Source organism: Palaemon carinicauda, chromosome 5, assembly GCF_036898095.1.
Source record: "Palaemon carinicauda isolate YSFRI2023 chromosome 5, ASM3689809v2, whole genome shotgun sequence".
Classification (NCBI taxonomy): Eukaryota; Metazoa; Arthropoda; class Malacostraca; order Decapoda; family Palaemonidae; genus Palaemon; species Palaemon carinicauda.
The window spans coordinates 99,034,782-99,054,872 of record NC_090729.1 but is presented as its reverse complement, the minus strand read 5'-3'; the positions used below and the strand labels follow the sequence as shown (position 1 = coordinate 99,054,872).

Sequence of the window (20,091 nt, the reverse complement as noted above, 5' to 3'; positions counted from 1 at the left end):
TGGCTGAGGGTCACGAAGAGGACCCTACGGCGTCTCCCGACTCCGAAGAAGAGGACGTCGCTACGCCCTCTGTTTCGTCGGTAGTGGTCTCGAAACCAATCCCCTCTACGTCATCCACTCCCATGCCCACGAAACTGGACGACTCCATGGACTCCTTCCAAGCCATGATAGCAATCCTCGAGGAGAGGTTCTGGAAGAGGGACGAGGATTTCAAGAAGGAAATCTTTCGCTTGACAAAGCAACGCGAGCCTCAGAGGAGGCTTAACGTCAAGGATCTTCATACCTGCTCTGTGACCAACCCGTAGAAGCATGCCGAGGACATGCCCATCACCAGCGGTAGGATCGTGATCTCGGACGAGCTAGGCGCTGTCCCCCTTGAAGAGGTGGAATTCTGGCCTAGCTTCGAGTCGTACCCGGACTGCTTTGTACGACTCAAGTCTGAACCCGTTTCCATGGAGGAAACAGAGCCGAAGGAGGTCATCGTGTTTGACCATGCGAAGGCTCAATCCTTGCTAGTAGTCTGCCTGAAGGACAAGGGCTACACCAACTCTAAGGTGCCAGCCCTTAGCAAGAAACACCCGTCTTTTCTTGCCCCCGATACTATGGTCTTCGCCTTCGCGGAGAAGTCCCTCCTGGCAGTGCTAAAGGCGGTGGAGGAGGGGAAATCTTGCCCTACATTGGAGGAATGTAGGACCCTCTCCCTCGCCTCCCCCCCCCCCCCCCCCCCGACGACAAGAACAGGAAGGACATCCGGTTAACTTTCTCCGTTGGAAACTTGGAGGGTGACATCGCTGGACGTCGGGAACAGGATACAAAGGAGAGGCTGGCCGCCTCTCTCTCCCTCCAGGTGATCATGGAGACAATGGCTGGGCAGGTATATTTATGGTCCTAGCCAAGACCCATTTGGCAACCCTGACGAAGGACTTCTATAGCTTCGTCAGAGCACGGAGGGCCTGCAAGGAGTTCGTGTTTGCATCGGCCACGGTTAAACACGAACCGAGGAAGCTGATTTCCTCCAACATTTGAAGAAAGGATCTCTTCCCAATGACTTGGTCAAGGAGATCGTCAACAAGGCCGCCACGGAGAACAGGAACCTTCTCCAAAAGTGGGGCATGTCGTCAAAGAGGAAGTCTTCTCCGGATGAAGGCCCCCAACCGAAGAAGAAGTCCTAGAGACCAAGGCCACAGCCTCATCAGGCAAAACATCAGCTTCCCGCGGCTGCAGCTCCCCAGTTGGTGGCACAGCCCCAACAGACCTTCCAACTGGTACCCCAGCCAGTGGTGACTCAGTCACCAGCCTCCACGCCTGCCTACGAGAGGCAGACTACTACCTTTCGTGCCAAAGGTAGAGGCTCCGGAAGAGACTCCTCTAGACATCCCTCCAGAGGGAGAGGAGGAAGGGGAGAAAGCGGTCGAGGAGCCAAGCCCTCCGGAAACCAGAAGCAATGAGATGCTTCCGGTGGGAGGAAGACTCCGTCTCTTCAGGGATCGTTGGACCTTCGATCCCTGGGCTCACAGTATCATCAAGAACGGACTAGGCTGGAGCTAGAGGACATCACCACCAGCTTCCCCCCGATTCTTCCAACACTCCACCCCCGTCCTGGAAGAATACGTCCAAGAACTCTTGAACAAAAAGGTGATCAAGAGGGCAAAGTCCATCAGATTCCGAGGAAGACTGTTCTGTGTTCCCAAGAAAGACTCTGACAAACTCAGAGTCATTCTGGACTTGTCCCCTCTCAACAAGTTCATCGAGAACAACAAGTTCAAGATGCTGACCCTTCAGCACATACGAGCCCTATTGCCCCGAAAGGCATACACAGTCTCGATAGACATGACGGACGCCTACTGGCATATTCCAATGAAACGCCAGACCTCCTCCTACCTAGGATTCAGTCTTCAAAGAAGACAGTACGTTTTCAGAGCCATGCCCTTCGGGCTAAACATAGCCCCAAGGGTCTACACGAAGCTTGCAGAGACAATCGGTCAACAACTACGCCTACAAGGCGTCCAGGTGATGGCTTACCTGGACGACTGGCTGGTGTGGGCAGCATCAGAAAAGGAATGCCTGCAAGCTTCCGAGAAGGTGATCCAATTCCTGGAACACTTAGGTTTCAAGATAAGCACCAAAAAGTCTCGACTACCTCCAGCTCAGAAGTTCCAATGGCTAGGCATACATTGGGACCTCCAGTCACACCGTCTTTCCATTCCGATATAGAAGAGGAAGGAAATAGCGAGGTCTGTCAAGAGTCTTCTCTAATCCAAACGGATCTCAAGACGACAACAGGAACGGGTGCTTGGCTCCCTCCAGTTCGCTTCAGTGACAGACCCAGGGCTAAGAGCATAGCTAAAAGATGCATCAGGAGTCTGGAGAAGATACGCATCAAACGCTCGAAGAGATCTCAAGAGACCACTACCGTCTTGGCTACGATCACTCCTCAAGCCATGGTCGGAGGCCAAGAAGTTCAGGAGATCACTACCTCTGCAACTACCTCCACCCTCTGTCGTCATCCACACGGATGCATCACTAGAAGGATGGGGGGGGGGGGGTCACTCCCATCAACGTCAAGTTCAAGGAACTTGGTCTCCTCTATTCAAGACGTTTCACATCAACATCTTGGAGCCCATGGCAGTCTTTCTCACATTGAAGAGGCTGTCCCCACGTCCCTCAGTCCACATACGACTGACTCTGGACAATGACGTAGTGGTCAGATGTCTCAATCGTCAGGGCTCAAGATCACCCCAACTCAACCAAGTGTTGTTGCCCATCTTCTGTCTGGCAGAGAAGAAAAGATGGCACCTCTCAACAGTTCACCTTCAAGGATTCCGCAACGTGACAGCGGATGCTCTATCCAGAATAGCTCCGATAGAGTCAGAATAGTCCCTAGACGCAGACTCATTCTCCATCATCTCTCACCAAGCCCTGGAACTGCAGATCGACCTCTTTGCAACTAGCGACAACAAGAAACTTCCTCGCTACGTGGCCCCATACGAGGACCCTCGAGCGGAAGCGGTGGATGCCATGTCTCTGGACTGGAACAGATGGAACAAGAGTTACCTGTTCCCTCCACCCAACCTTCTGCTAAAGGTCCTTACCAAGCTGAGATCCTTTCAAGGAATAGCAGCCCTAGTGGCTCCCAAGTGGCCCCGGAACAACTGGTTTCCATTGATCCTGGAATTCCAACCGAAGCTAATTCCCCTGCCGAACCCAGTTCTGTCCCAACAAGTTCAGAAGTCGACTGTTTTCGCTTCATTACAGAAAACCCGAGACCTTCATCTCATGATTTTCTCTCTCTAGCCGTCAAGAAGAGGTTTGGGATCTCGAAAGAAAGCTTAGACTTCTTAGAGGAATATAAAACAAGATCTACCAGAAGGCAATATGAGTCATCTTGGAAGAAATGGATGGCCTTTGTCAAGGCGAGAAATCCTATAGAAATATCGATGGATTTCTGTTTGTCCTTCCTCATTCACCTTCATGGACAAGGCTTAGCAGCCAACATGATAACCACGTGCAAATCGGCCCTGACAAGACCCTTACTATACGCCCTCCAAATAGACCTGTCCAGCGAAATCTTCAACAAGTTGCCGAAGGCATGCGCTAGACTCAGACCTGCAGCCCCTCCAAGACCTATCTCCTGGTCTCTCGACAAGGTGCTACATTTTGCCTCAGGTTTGAACAATGAGACTTGCCCTCTGAAAGATTTGACTCAGAAAGTGATTTTCTTGTTTGCTCTAGCCTCGGGGGCTAGAGTCAGTGAAATTGTGGCATTATCAAGGGAAGAAGGCCAGATTCAGGCAGAAACAGGCGAACTCACCCTCTTTCCTGACTCAACGTTTCTCGCCAAGAACGAGCTACCCACTAAGAGATGGGGTCCCTGGAGAATCTGCCCTCTGAAGGAAGATATCTCCCTGTGTCCAGTGGAGATTCTAAAGGTCTATCTTCGAAGAACTTCAGACTTCGGTGGAGGACAGCTCTTTAAAGGAGAAACATCGGGTTACGACTTGTCACTTAAACAACTAAGGGCGAAGATCACCTACTTCATTCGCAGAGCGGATCCTGACACTACACCCGCAGGTCACGATCCCAGGAAAGTCGCCTCTTCCCTGAATTTCTTCGAATCAATGGATTTCAAAAGTCTTCGCTCGTTTACAGGATGGAAGTCATCCAGAGTGTTCTTTAAACACTATGCAAAGCAGGTGCAAGAAGTGAAACACTTTGTGGTAGCTGCAGATAGTGTGCTAAAACCTACAACTTAGTGCTGCGAAGAACAGTGAGTTATATGGGACTCTAACTCTAAGGGTGACTGTGTTGTCTCTAGTGCGCAACACAGTGAAATTTGTGTTACCATGGTGACACTACGGACTGTTCTAATATACTGAGGTGATGTTACATAGACTAAACACTTGTGCCACGTGTTAACAACATGAAGTGTATATAAAGACATTTTCAGAAAGACATTTTCCTTTTCAGGTTCCACGATCATTTCTGACAATGCTCTAAGTTTATGTAATTTATTTGCATCTTTAATCACAGCTTTACATTATATTTTATGTACGTTATTTCTCATTTATTGTTAATAAATGGATTTATTGTTTTCGTGCGTCTTATTTCGCCTTAACATTATAATAAAATCTGTTTGCGAGTATTATTATCCCTCTACTCAGTATAAGGTAATTGAACAATAGAATTCTATTGTTCCTATGCTTAAACAAACCCATCTAACCTGGTACAACTTGTTCCAACACGTGATACATACTCTATCTATTACCTTGCTCTGGGACTGGCAGGTTCTTCTTGATGCTGGGTGGGTTCCATTTACCATGCAACTTCGAGACTTTCCAGAGTCCAATGGGACTCTTCCCTGCAGGGGGGCAGAAAGCAGTAACATAGTACATGCTCAGTTGAAATGACATACTGGTAATGTCATAAGTCTCTTAGGTCATAAGACCAAAGGAATATTGTCTAGAAGTCGAAGGCACTACTGAGGGGAAAAAATCCACGATACATTAATGCTCTGGTACACTTCCATCAGGACGACATGGCCTGAGCCCAAAAAACGGATTTTGAGCGAAGCGAAAAATCTATTTTTGGGTGAGATAGCCATGTCGTCCTGATGGACCCGCCCTTTGTTCTCTATAAGGCCTTGGCAGGTCCCCTCCAGATCTTACTGTATCTTGGGGGCTGGTCTTAAAGCTAAAAGCAATGGAGTTGGCGGGCAGGGATGATGTCAGCAAGATGGCCCACGCATATAATGTCATCCGAGTGCCGATAACAGTAACAGAGGAGGAGAACTTTGTAACGGCTCCTCCTATATCTTGCCACTGATTCCCCCCTCGAAGCGTAAACGCTATGTGGGGTGCAGATAGCTATGTGGCGTGTCAAGAATACGTCCCCTGTTATTTTGCGATATTCTAAAGGATAACCTTAAGGGTACTCGCACCAGAAGTTAGAATTCTGTGAAACCTTTAGTTTAATTCTCTGGGAATATCTACTGTAGTCATATATACCCTTAGGAAGCTACTAAGGGAACCTTCCATCAGGACGACATGGCTATCTCACCCAAAAATAGATTTTTCGCTTCGCTCAAAATCCGTTTTCTTCCAATCATGTACTATGTTAGTGCTTCCTGCCCCCTACAGGGAAGAGTCGAACTAGACTCGAGAAAAAGTCTTGAAGTTGCATATTTCATATGACCAACCTAGCATTCAAAGGGATATACAGGTCTCACTGTATGTCTTTAGCCAAAGTTTGTATTTATAGTATGAACAAAGGTTCATGTCAGACAAGTTTGTATCTTGTATTGAAACATGTTAGTTCTAGCTAGAAAGGTTTGTTTACATATAGGAACAAAGTTACTACCTTTGCTCGTTATAACTATGCAGAATAATAAGGAATGAAATGAATGCTCACACATAACTTTATCAAAATGTTTAGGGCGAAATAAGACGCACAAAACAATTAATCCTTTATTGTCAAACAATAAATAAAAATTCAGCATACATTTATAATAACATAAAAATGCAGGTAAAATAGAATTTATTAACATAGACAAACAGAATAAATCAGAAATACTTGTTTTACCTAAAAACAATCTTTGCCACTCACATGAAAATTTTAATAAATTTTCTAATGTCTTTCTGAGAAGCCTGTCTATTTACACTTGTGTAAAAAACACATGGCACTTAGTGTTCAGTCTATGTTTCATCACCTTTGTACATTGGAACAGTCCATAATGTCACCATGATGACATTTCACTCACCATGTTGCACTATAAAGTGCCAACATGTACACCCTATGGAATTATAGTCCCACATAATTCACTGTTCCTCGCAGCACTAAGCGACAGGTATTAGTACACTATCTGCCACTACCACGAATCGTTTCAATTCTTGCACTTGCCTCGCGTAGTGTTTGAAAAACACTCTGGATGATTTCCATCCAGTAAACGAGCGAAGGCTCTCGAAATCCATGAGCTGGAAGAAATTCAACGAAGAAGCAATTTTCCTAGGATCATGACATGCTGGTGTACTGTCAGGATCCCCTCTGTGAATGAAGTAGGTGATCTTTGCCCTTAGCTATTTCAGGGATAAGTTTGAGCCCGATGTTTCACCCTTAAAAAGCTGTCGTCCCCTGAAGTCTGAAGTTCTGCAAAGATAGACCTTTAGACTCTCCACTGGACACAGCGAGACATCTTCCTTCAGAGGGCAGATTCTCCAGGGACCCCACCTCTTAGTGGGTAGCTCATTCTTGGCAAGAAACGTTGGGTCGGGAAAGAGGTTTAGCTCTCCCGTTTCAGCAAACTGGATATGGCCTTTTTCCCTAGACAAGGCCACTATCTCATTAACTCTAGCCCCTGAGGCTAGAGCAAACAAGAATATAACTTTTTGAGTCAAATCTTTCAAAGAGCAAGTATTGTTGTCCAAACTTCAGGCAAAATGTAGTACCTTATCCAAAGACCATGAGATGGGCCTTGGAGGTGCTGCAGGCCTAAGCCTGGCACAGGCCTTAGGGATTTTGTTAAAAATCTCATTAGACAAGTCTACTTGGAAAGCATAAAGCAAGGGTCTAGTCAAGGCAGATTTACACGTAGTTATTGTGTTGGCTGCTAAACCTTTTTCATGAAGGTGAATAAAGAAAGACAAGCAGAAATCCATCGAGATTTCCTTTGGATTTCTTGCCTTGACAAAGGCCATTCACTTCTTCCAAGATGACTCGTATTGCCTTCTGGTAGATTTTGACTTATATTCCTCTAAGAAGTCTATACTATCCTTCGACATCCCAAACCTTTTCTTTACTGCTAGGGAGAGAAAATCAAGAGATGAAGGTCTTGGGTTTTCTGTAATGAAGCGAAGACAGTCGACTTCTGTACTTGTTGAGACAGAACTGGGTCCGGCAGGGGAATCAGCCTCGACTGTAGTTCCAATATTAAAGGGAACCAGTTGCTCCGGGGCCACTTGGGAGCCACTAGGGCTGCTGTTCCTTGAAAAGATCTCAGCTTGTTGAGGACCTTCATCAGCAGGTTGGATGGAGGGAACAGGTACTGTAAACCCTGGTCCATTTGTTCCAGTCGAAGGACATGGCGTCCACTGCTTCCGCTAGAGGGTCCTCGTACGGGGCCACATATCGAGGAAGTTTCTTGTTGTCGCTCGTTGCGAAGAGGTCGATCTGTAGTTCCAGGACTTGATGTAAGATGAAGGAGAATGATCTTGCATCTAGGGACCATTCTGACTCTATCGGAGTTATCCTGGAGGTGTACTGCTGACAAGTGCCATCTCTTCTTTTCCGCTAAACGGAAGATGGCCAACATCACATGGTTGAGTTGAGGCGATCACGAGCCTTGACGATTCAGACATCTCATTACCACCTCGCTGTCCAAAATCAGTCTTATGTGGACTGAAGGGCGAGGGAATAATTTCTTCAGCGTGAGGAATGTTGATATGGAAGGTCTTGAATAGAGGGGACCAAGTTCCCTGAACTCTGCGTCGATGAGAGTGACCTCCCCATCCTTCCAATGATGCATCTGTGTGGATGACAACTGAGGGTGGAGGCGGTTGCAGAGGTGTTGACCTCTTGAAGTTTCTGGCCTCCGACCATGGCTTGAGGAGTGATCGTAGCCGAATCGGTAATGGTCCTCTTAGATCTCTTCGAGCGTTTGATGCGTATTTTCTCCAAACTCCTGTTGCATCTTTTAGTTGTGCTTTTAGCCCTGAGTCTGTCGCTGATGTAAACTGAAGGGAGCCCAGCACTCTCTCCTGTTGGCATCTTGAAATCCTGTTGGATTTTAGAAGTCTCTTGACAGATCCCGCTATCTCTCTCCTCTTCTTTAATGGAATGGAGAGACGATGAGACTGTAAGTCCCAATGTATCCCTAGCCATTGGAATTTCTGAGCTGGAGATAGTCGAGACTTTTTGGTGTTGATCTTGAATCGTAGATGTTCCAGGAACTGGATCACTTTCTTGGATGCTTACATGCATTTCGACTCGGATGCTGCCCACACCAGCCAATCGTCCAGATAGGATATCACCTGGACACCTTGTAGGCGTAGTTATTGAACGACTGCTTTTGCAAGCTTCATGAAGATCCTTGGGGCTATGTTTAGTCCGAAGGGCATGGCTCTGAAAGCGTACTTTCTTTTTTGTAGCCTGAATCCTAGGTAGGAGGAGAGTTGGCGATTGATCGCAATATGCCAATAGGCATCTGCCATGTCTATGGAGACTGTGTATGCCCTTTTGGGCAACAGAGCCCTTATGTGGTGAAGGGTCAGCATTTTGAACTTGTCGTTCTCGATAAACTTGTTGAGTGGCGACAGATCCAAAATGACTCTGAGTTTAACTGAGTCCTTCTTGGGAACACAAAACAGCCTTCCTTGGAATTTGATGGACTTTGCCCTCCTTATCACTCGATTGCTCAAGAGCTCTCGGGTGTATTCTTCCAGAACGGGGGTGGAGTGTTGGAAGAACTGAGGAAATGATGGTGGAGCTGTCTCCCAGCTCCAACCTAGTCCATTCTTGATTATGCTGTGAGCCCAGGGATCGAAGGTCCAACGATCCCGGAAGAGTCGGAGTCTTCCGCCTACCGGAGCATCTCATTGCTTCTGGTTTCCGGAGGGCTTGCCTCCTTGACCGCGTGTTCCCCTACCCCTTCTTCCTCTCGAGGGACGTCTGGAGGAATCTCTACCTGACCCCCTACCTTTAGGGCGAAAGGTGGTGGTCTGCCTCTCATAGGCGGGAGTAAAGGCTGGTGACTGAGTCACCACCTGCTAGGGTACCATCTGGTTGGTGGGTTGGGGCTGTGCCTCCATCTGTGGTACAGCGGTCATGAGAAGTTGTTGTCTTGCAGGGCGAGAAGGCACTCTTGGCCTCTTTGTCTTTCTCTTCGGTTGGGGACCCTCATCCGGAGTAGACTTCCTCTTAGCCGACATGCCCCACTTTTGGAGAAGATTTCTATTCTCTGTGGTGGCCTTGTCGACTATCTCTTTGACCAAATCATTCAGGAATAGGTCTTTCCCCCAGATATTGGAAGATATCAACTTCCTGGGCTCGTGCTTGACCGCAGCTGAGGCAAACACGAACTCTCTACAAGCCCTTCTTGACCTAACAAAGTTGTAGAAGTCTTTAGTTAGGGTTGCCGAATGTGTTTTGGCCATGACCATGAACATATCCAGGGATCTTTGTTCACTGGCCATTGCCTCCATGGACACCTGGAGGGACAGAGATGCAGCTAGCCTCCTTTGTATCTTTGTTCCCTGCGCAAGAGAAACTCAGACAACTTGGGGAGGTTTTCGCTGAACTGACGTCCAGTGATATCAGCCTCCAACTTCCCGACTGAGAAGGTAAACTGAATATCCTTCCAGTCTTTGTGATCCGTTGGCAAAGCTAGGGAAAGGGGCCTACACTCCTCCAGTGTAGGGCAAAGTTTCCCAGCTTCCACTGCCTTAATCACCGCCTTAAACAACTTTTCCGCAAAGGGGAAAGCCATAGTTGCTGGAGCAAGAAAAGAGGGATGTTTCTTGCTCAGGGCCGGCACCTTCGAATTGGTGAAGCCCCTGTCCTTCAAACTGCTGGTTAATAAACCAGAGCCTTCGCGTGGTCAAGCACTATGACCTCCTTAGGCTCTGTCTCCTCCTTGGATACAGGTTCCGTCCTTAGACGAACGAAGCATTCTGGATAGGACTCAAAGCTGGGCCAGAACTCAATGTCCTCAATAGGGACAGTTCCCAGCTTCTCTGAAACAAAGATCTTACCGCTTGTAATCGGCATGTACTCAGCATGCCTCCATGGGTTAACCTCGGAACACGAGGGAAGATCCTTTACGTTGAGACTCCGTTAAGACCCATGGGACGCTGTTATCAGAATCTCCTTCCTGAATGCAGCTTCCCTTTGTTCGCTCTTCTTCTCGAACATTTCCATCATAGCTTTGATGGCCGACAGTGTCGTCCGACCTCCCAGGTTGAGGAGTGGAGGACGTAGAGGGCACAGGTTCTGGGTCAGGAACCGACAAAACAGAGACTGTTTCGACTTCATCCTCTTCCGTCTCTGGAGCCAACGTTGAATCCTTATCTCGACCTTCCCCCAGAAGGTCCTTTTCGGTGTCCTCTGACACTTCTGACATCCTCTCATCATCTAGATGGATGTCCTTCATCGCATCCGAGACATCCGTGTCGACGGCTATCTGGATGCAAGGGATCTCAGGGTGAGGCTGAGGAATAACCGCATCCGCAGATGCTTTGGGGAATAGAAGGGCTCTCATACGCTCACTAGGGAGGTAAGGCCCCGTGGCATTCTTTTGGAAACCACGAACATATTTGCACAGCTTGTCCCTAGCTGCATCCCTTGACTCCGTTGTCTTGAGATTTTCAGAAGCCTCATACATCAGGTCTTTACATAATTTACATACCTATGGGTCCCAGTATTTGAGAGGTCCCTTGGCGATGGAGCAGCGGGAGTGTGTCCTACACCCCAGATGGCCTAGAAGCTCCTGCTACAAACGTTGCAGAAGACACTATCGCACTTCACATGGTCCTCCTGTAAAGAGAAAATAAAATGAGTATAATGTAGTCTATCTCACTAAATAAACTTATAAATATTATGATAATATTTTCCATTTTATTTTATTGCATATAGCTTAGGATAGATAAGCTAGAAATGAAATAGGAAAGACACATACGTGTGTTTCCCGCCCAGCCAATTGCTGTGACCTCCTTCAATATTAATTCTAGGGTTATCCTCCTTAAGAGGCCCAATGGAAGAGTCTAGCCTATAAGGATAGAGTAGTGTAAACAACACCCACTTCCAAAAGGATTAATAATGAGGGTCAAAATGACTGATCATCTATCAGTATAAAGAAAGGGAATTCCTTTTCCAATCTTATAAGGTCTCAACAATAGACTGCGCTTGGACACAGAGTATGTTGGAAAGTTTAACTACTGTATACTTATATACCATAGTTTTGAACTAAATTCTTTCAAGGAGACACCAAAAACACTGGTAAAAACTATAGGCACCAAGGAAACACATAAAATAATTAATTTGTATATTAACAATATACTAACAAATAGAGAACTTCCCTTAAGTAAACATAAGCAACTTAAATAAACTATTAGAGGCTCTCAATAACTGCCCGAGGTCCTGAAGTAATTACAGCTAGATGCGAAGTAGTGGGTATAACACAATGTCTCCATTCAGTTCGGTAATCACCTGTAAATTTCGATAGGTCATCAATTAAAATTACCAAGCAGAACTAAAGGTTATGAAAATGGCCTATCATTCCTGGCTTACCAGTCAATTACACATTTAATCAATTTGACATAAAATGGCTATTGGCTAACCTAGAACTATCGAATAATGTTAACTGGACACTCCCTAAAGGATAAACAATTGCTAACATTAACCTGGATATATGCCAAGACACAAGACACTTAAATTTGGCTCATAGATGATTACATATATATTAAAGACATGCAAGGCCTTACTTAAGAAATAACTTTCCTAAGCTGGAATTTACAAAGGGCTTGACTTGAGACCCACTCTCTAGTTGACCCTTACCTGTAATTAATTCCAGAGCGGCAAATGGCAATATTAAGAGGTTATGTTCTGGCTCTTGATCAAGCCTCTTGACACGACGAGGACGAGCGTTGTAGAACTTCATCAAATCACGGCACTTTGTTCAACATGGTAGGTCACTCCCAAGGATCAATCTACACCACGATCATGGCTGGTACATAGGGCTTTTAAAAGTAGGAGAAAATCTTATCCATCCACGTCCTAGTGATAAAAGTACAAGGTTAAAATCTCCTACGAGAGTGTGGCTTCCGAGTCGGAGACAATTCGTTGCCAGACTGCTTCGGCTAACTAAGTCAGTCCCGAAGTAAACATTTTTTTCCCGATAACAACGGGTAACAGGTTAAAGGGTCTATTCAAAAGTGGGTCAAGGGTAATTACATAAGGGAAAAGTAATTAATATAAATTAACCAATTTACATATCTTATGTCTTAACATATGAAAGACGTTAATAATATACTAAAATTTAATTTCTTTTAGTCCACCACCAGCGATGCAACTTTTTTAGTACAAAAAATTGCATCTAAAAATATAAACAATGCACTAACATTTCACTCTGTTAAAATCTCCCTGGTCTTCTGCTCACTAACTATAGCAGCCTTTCTTTTGACATGGGGAGGCTCTGATAAAAGTTTAACTGAATCATTAGTCGACGAAAGTTCCGAATCATCTAATCTTTCAAGAAAAGGAACTAGTGTTGTAATGTGTCTTTTAACGACTTCCCTAGTAGAACCCTTTTGTATCGATGCTCCTGTAACTTCACCGATACTGTTATATTGCAATTCTTTCACCAAACCCATAGGATAATTGTTAGGTTTTGTGTGCACCTCTTTCAGTAGGACAATATCCCCAATTTTAATACCCCTCTGTGTAATAGGTCGGTATCTATCCTTTTTATCAACAGCTTGGTCAATCAGTGTACCCAAAAACTCGTTATGATATTTTGATAACAGATTATTTCTGACTTTCCTTAATTTCATATACTCATCTTTAACCTGTTGGGGATTTACACAAGGTTGCCAGTCAGGATCCTCATCTGGTATACCCTGTAATTCTGGAAGGAGGTTCATGGAAGTCAGTTCATAGCCCTTAACTAACTGTTCAGGTGTAATTGGTTCAGGTATAAAGTCTAAATCTTCTTCTCTAAGGGATTCCTTAAAGGCTATAGGTCTCCTATTAACAAGGTGAACAGTGTGGCAAACAATAAATTCAAAGTCATCATAAGATAAAACAAGATTTTTTATACTTCCAAACAACAATCTTTTAACCTGTTTGACACAAACTTCAACAAGAGATCCAAGCTTACTGCATCCTTTAAAATATTGCTGAAACTGTATAGGGCGAATATTGTTTTCTTCAAAATATAACTGACTAGCATGATCACTTAAAAAGTTCTGCATCACATTAGCCCCAGCTACAAGCTGTGTCCCCATATCACTGACGCATAATTCAGGGATTCCATAATCAAAACAATGCAGCTGGAAAGATCGCTAGAATTCTTTTACACCAAGATCCTTGCAAATTTTAAGATTCACTGCCCTACTCCAAGTACATGTAATGCATAATAACCACACTTTTTGAGTTTCATTATTCTTCCTAACATGGAAAGGACCCATATGATCAATGAAAACATTAGCAAATGGCTTGGATGGTAAATTAGACCTGAATTCCCTATATGAATTCTGACTAAGTTTGAAAGTTCTATTACAAAAACGCCTACAATGCACACATTGTTTTAATGCTTTTTTGATGGTCGAAAAATGCCTAGGGATATGAAATTGTCGTCGTATTTCAGCTAGAACTGAATAACATCCTGCATGAAACAGATTGAAATGAACATCCAAAATAATTAGCTTCGTCAAAGCACTGTCTCTCGGCAGTAAAATAGGAAAACCATTATTGCTAAACCATTTCTTAAATTTGCTTTTAACCCTAAGAATACCATTTTCATCCATGAATATATTAAGCTGAGTAATGAGGTTAGGAATGGCCTTCAGATTAAAACTATTCTTATTTTGAAAGTAAGCAAAGATCTCTGGAAACCACTTCCTTTGCTCTGTTATAACAACTCTCTTACTAGCTTCTGTAAAGAGATTAGTGTTGGTATCAGATGAGGTTTGAGAACATATACCTGCCTTTGACTTCCAGTTTCTTATTCCTACTAGTATTCTTCGATAAATCACAATCAGCTTACGAAAGCTGGAATAATTGCAGGGATCAATAACATATTCAGGAAAACCTGTTAAGGAAGAAAAAGTAGTTTGAGAAAGTTCTGCCCCTAAAGGTGCATTCAACTTTGAGAGGTACCCAGAGTCTGTGACAGTCATGGGATTTGGAATAATAAAAGTCATGTCATGTTCCACACCAGGGAGGTCATCCAACTTCTTGCCTGGACCGACGAGAAAATTAGTTTTATACAACTGCCTATGTGAGAGGCATCTAGTAACACAGTCGGCCGGATTCTCTTTCCCTGAAATGAAACAGAATCTTATTGGAAATCGTTGACACAATTTTTGAATATTACCAATTCTATTCATTACGAAAGTTGAACACCTTTGCATTTTATCCAGTTTCTGGGAGGAAGAATTAAGCCAGTGTAGGGCACAAAGAGAATCAGCATAGAGAACCATTTCTACTATGTTAACAGGTTTCAGGCAAGAAGGTCCAGAGATATCTCTTTGCAGTTCCACGAGAGTTTCGACACCCAAAACAATGGCATTTAACTCTAATGAAGGAATCGACTTATTCTTCAGCTGAGTGTTAATCATACGGTTCTTAGCTTGAACAAAACTCACCTTACCAGATTCAACGTGCTGCAAAAAAATTACTGAACCATATAAGTCGTGACTAGCATCAGTATAAGCCATAAGCTTATAAGTACCATTCCTTGGTCCGACATATCTACCTATCTTAATGGGAGGAGAAGCATTAGCTTGTTTACATATATTTCCCCATTCACGTTGAAGCTCTAATGGCAACAATGCATCCCAACCAAGGTTTTTATTGCACTGAAGCCTGTGCATAAACAAACGGCTTCTGTTTAAAATAGGCATGTTAAAGCCATATATGTCAAATTGAGAAGCAATTGTTCCTAAAACAGCACGTTTAGTGGTGGCCTTGCCATCAAGGCAAATAGGCTTTGTAAATATTTCATCTCTTACTCTGTCCCATGCAAGACCAAACAACTTTTTAGTTTCAGGGGTCTGAGTTTTCATGTCTTCATCTATCTTAATTTGTAAGGAATTATCATTAGTGATAATCTGCTGAACCTCGAATTTGTACGGAGCAAAAATGCGAGGCAGCTCATTATAAGCCCATTCTAAAGACTCTCCAGTTTCCATGGTAATTGCACCATTATCCATATACAGCAAGGTATACATTAAATGTTTTAATTCTGACAAATCTTTATCCTTTTCTTCCTTAAAAGCTAAAATATAATATAAGGAAAGCATTAACAAAAACGGGCTACAACGCAACCCAAAACTCAGCCTCACATTGCGATAAGCAACAACAGAAAAGTCCCCAGCTTTAAAATTTTTATACCAAAGAAACAGCAATTTTGACTGATCAGATTCACTTAATGAAAGCATATTGAATGCTTTTTTCAAGTCATAGGTAAGCAATTTCTGACCGAACCTTAAATGAAGAAAAGCTGAGGATAGCTTTTGGTTCAATGTGGGACCTGGATGCATACACTGGTTGAGAGAGAGGCTTAGTTTCTTATTTTTCTCATTCTCTCTCAAATTGGATAAAAAGACTACACGACACTTAGTCGTCTCCCTCTCAGGCTTAAAAATTCCCATGTGAGGAAGAAAAGCATAATCTGGGTGCAGGGCTTTATATTGTTCAAGATCATGAATAGGTTTTATTATACCAGCTGCTATTTGATCCTTAATAGTCTGATCCATTAAATGTAAATAACCCACATTATTTTTAAGCTTCCTAAAATTAGACTTCAAAATTACCTCTGCTAAATGTTCATTTTTCGATAGCAAGTGTGATACCTCACCATTCCAAAGTAAGGGAACTCGAATCCTACCATCTACTTCTCTAGATATATTATTAAAAGTATAATCAACTAACTGCTTATTCAGTTCTACAGTCTCTTCCTCATAAATAGTTTGGTCATAATTAATGAATTTAGGGCATTCAAGCTCCAATATTTCATTTGTTGCCTTTTGTAGTTTACACTTCATAAGCTTTCCCTTGTCATTCAAAACCGAAAAATTACTACTAACTTTCAAAGTATCATAGTGAAGGTCATGAACCTCATCATCCAAAGTAGGTATGATAGAATCTGCAACAAATAACGAGTGAGTGTGGACACTTACTAAAGACTCCACACTAGGTGGACTAGGAATACTAGCACTAACAGACATCGAATGACATGGCAAAAAATCTATATTATCGATCAATCTTTGAACATTGCCTACCAACATAACGCCCATTGGGGAATCTACATATACTGACAGAGTACCCTTTCCAAACAGGACGTCTTTACTTGGAATACAATAAGCAGCATCAGAACCAAGCAGAAATTCAATGTCCTTTACTTCCCGGATATTTGAATGAAGACCCACATCAGCAAATGAAAACCCTTTATCTAAAAAACCCTTCACTGCCGTGCCGAGCATCGGCAAATTCAACTTAATCTTTATTTCAGGAATAACCATGGCTGGAATCTTATAACGACCATTTCCTAGTGTAATAGGCACCTGAACTACCTTGCTCCGATAAGTTTTAACACCATTGAAACCATGAATTGTAAGATTAACATTATTTCTGATAGTTTCAAAGTCATAAGTATCAGCTAATTTCTGTGAAACAAAAGTACTTTGAGACCCACTGTCTTTTATACCCCTATACAAGCGCTCTTGTCCAACAATGCCAAAAGTGAAAGTAGGAAGAACAGAGTCACTAACGAAATTTGAGAACACTGTAACCCCATTATTTGTTTCTGTGCTTGCTATAGCTTCTTCACTTTTCTTACAATCAGATGAATTATCTTTGTTACACAGAAAAGAAAAATGCCAGCCAAAACATTTAAAACACTTTTGTTTAAACCTAAAATTACATTTAGCAGTGGGATGCGAAAAACTAGCACATTTCAAACAGCCTTTAAAATACTTCAATTTATCTACTTTAGACTGAGGAGTAGGAAATTTTGTACATTTATATAGTAAATGATTGAAATCCTTACCATGAACCTTAGAACATAACGAACAACTAGGTAGGACTTTATTCTTAGGAGAATGCACTTTAACTGCCAAACTAGCAAAACTATCAGCATTTTCAGCACTACCATTGCATGATAAGGAATGCTTTGAAGGCGTAACATTTGACACTTTTCTCGAGTTTTCATACCTCTCGCAAGCTACAAAAAAGTTATCCAAAATTTCCGTAATTGAAGGAGAAGTCTTATTAGTAATTTGCACTAACTCTTTTCTAAATTCATCATTCAAACCTAGCCAAGCAAAATAAGTCAAAAAATCATCAGAGGACATTTGCAAAACCTTAGTAGACTCACATAAATTCCTTAACCTAGATACATAATTAAATGGGTCATCACCTGGATTTAGTTTCAACTCTGTTAGTTTCTTAACGGTGGAAGACTTCCTAACTTCTTCCGAAGCAAAAGCTTTAATCAAGAGCGATTTAGCATCTTGGTAACTGTTTATCTGCTTCAAGAGAATTCAGCAAAACCTTAGCCCGACCTTCAACTTGCTGTTTAAGCAAAAGTAACAAATCCCTATCGGGATATTTATAAACACCAGTAGTAGCCTCAAATTCTACAAAAAACTGTAAGAGATCCTCATTTTCCTTGCTACTAAATTTTGGGAGGGGCGCTGTTGGCTGCTTTAATAAACTAAGAGCTGTGTCCGTGACACTACGGGAAGGAGAAACTTCAAGTAAAGGCAAACATCTCTCTATCTTCTCTAAATAATCAATACAACCCAAACATTCCTCTTCTAATTCGAGTTCTGTAACTGCGCTATCCTCAAACTTTAAATTTTGAATTTTAGAATCCAAGTCTAACAAACCCTTCTGGTAACTTAACAGGAGACACTTTTCCGATATTTTCCGGGATGCAGTAAAATTTGCATAGGACCCCAATTTATTAAAGGCATCAGTTACTTTCTTACGAATAACCTTTCTCTGAGTAATAAGCAATTTTAAATTTGACATTATATCTTACTTGACAAAAAATCACCAACAACAAAGATCGTTAATAGAAAACCCGTGGGAGTGAGCTACAGCTAAACTAGTACAACCTAATTTTGAGAGCCTCTTAATTAATTACCTAACATGCAACTATCCTGTCACGGTCGCCATGAACTAAATTCTTTCAAGGAGACACCAAAAACACTGGTAAAAACTATAGGCACCAAGGAAACACATAAAATAATTAATTTGTATATTAACAATATACTAACAAATAGAGAACTTCCCTTAAGTAAACATAAGCAACTTAAATAAACTATTAGAGGCTCTCAATAACTGCCCGAGGTCCTGAAGTAATTACAGCTAGATGCGAAGTAGTGGGTATAACACAATGTCTCCATTCAGTTCGGTAATCACCTGTAAATTTCGATAGGTCATCAATTAAAATTACCAAGCAGAACTAAAGGTTATGAAAATGGCCTATCATTCCTGGCTTACCAGTCAATTACACATTTAATCAATTTGACATAAAATGGCTATTGGCTAACCTAGAACTATCGAATAATGTTAACTGGACACTCCCTAAAGGATAAACAATTGCTAACATTAACCTGGATATATGCCAAGACACAAGACACTTAAATTTGGCTCATAGATGATTACATATATATTAAAGACATGCAAGGCCTTACTTAAGAAATAACTTTCCTAAGCTAGAATTTACAAAGGGCTTGACTTGAGACCCACTCTCTAGTTGACCCTTACCTGTAATTAATTCCAGAGCGGCAAATGGCAATATTAAGAGGTTATGTTCTGGCTCTTGATCAAGCCTCTTGACACGACGAGGACGAGCGTTGTAGAACTTCATCAAATCACGGCACTTTGTTCAACATGGTAGGTCACTCCCAAGGATCAATCTACACCACGATCATGGCTGGTACATAGGGCTTTTAAAAGTAGGAGAAAATCTTATCCATCCACGTCCTAGTGATAAAAGCACAAGGTTAAAATCTCCTACGAGAGTGTGGCTTCCGAGTCGGAGACAATTCGTTGCCAGACTGCTTCGGCTAACTAAGTCAGTCCCGAAGTAAACATTTTTTTCCCGATAACAACGGGTAACAGGTTAAAGGGTCTATTTAAAAGTGGGTCAAGGGTAATTACATAAGGGAAAAGTAATTAATATAAATTAACCAATTTACATATCTTATGTCTTAACATATGAAAGACGTTAATAATATACTAAAATTTAATTTCTTTTAAGTTTTCTGTCTGTAGTATACGTACTCTATACTACAGATGTACTGGCTACTGTATACACATATACTGTAGTTACTGTCGGCATGCAGCCGGCAAGGCTAGTACCTAAGGCTCAATTCAACTGGCACAATATTGATAATTATCATGGCCGACGGCCTATTGGATTGCCGGCGGCTTGCCGGTCACCGGCGGGTCACCAGCTGTCGGCACACTATCCCAGCCAGCATTCAATGTGACCGGGTAGTAGCCGGAATACCAGACTTGGCCGGCTCTCGCCGGCAGAGTCGTATGTGACATTGAATTAACGGCTGTCGGACCACAAGCCTAGCCTGCATCTTGCCGGCAAGGTCAGTGGCCGGCACCCGCCAGTTAGGTTAGTAGCTGGCGACACTAGCCAATAGAGAGAGAGAAAGCAAGGAGTGATGGGTGATGTAAGAGTGGTGGCACTAGCCACTATATCACTTCCTTCCTCCAGAATGAGGGTTCTAATGGAAGGGGAGAATATAAAATAATCAAGCTTCCACCCATCCACCTACGTGCCGGTATCTGCCGGTCGTAGAATGAGGATGGCTGCCCAAGGGAGGACTGAAGAACACTCTAAGGCAAACGGGTCTC

The 20,091-nt window shown here is 42.9% G+C and overlaps 2 protein-coding genes across 2 annotated transcripts; both read right to left on the bottom strand.

Moving 5' to 3' along the window:
- Positions 1–11,516: 11,516 nt before the first annotated feature.
- Positions 11,517–13,550, bottom strand: LOC137640492 (uncharacterized). The gene is made up of 2 exons (XM_068373027.1): positions 12,043–13,550; positions 11,517–11,694 (listed from the first exon to the last, which is right to left on the bottom strand). The coding sequence occupies exon 1, from the start codon at positions 13,488–13,490 to the stop codon at positions 12,609–12,611; it is 882 nt and encodes a 293-aa protein (XP_068229128.1). The 5' UTR covers positions 13,491–13,550; the 3' UTR covers positions 11,517–11,694; positions 12,043–12,608.
- On the bottom strand, positions 13,548–19,461 carry LOC137641037 (uncharacterized). Its single transcript, XM_068373486.1, has 2 exons — positions 18,985–19,461; positions 13,548–18,636 (listed from the first exon to the last, which is right to left on the bottom strand). Exon 2 carries the CDS (start codon positions 17,559–17,561, stop codon positions 13,548–13,550), a length of 4,014 nt encoding a protein of 1,337 aa, XP_068229587.1. The 5' UTR covers positions 17,562–18,636; positions 18,985–19,461.
- Positions 19,462–20,091: the final 630 nt, after the last annotated feature.

Bases quoted from the DNA above. Each gene is read 5' to 3' on its own strand.
- LOC137640492 (XM_068373027.1), bottom strand. From the start codon at position 13,490: ATGGGGACACAGCTTGTAGCTGGGGCTAATGTGATGCAGAACTTTTTA.
- LOC137641037 (XM_068373486.1), bottom strand. From the start codon at position 17,561: ATGTCCTCTGATGATTTTTTGACTTATTTTGCTTGGCTAGGTTTGAAT.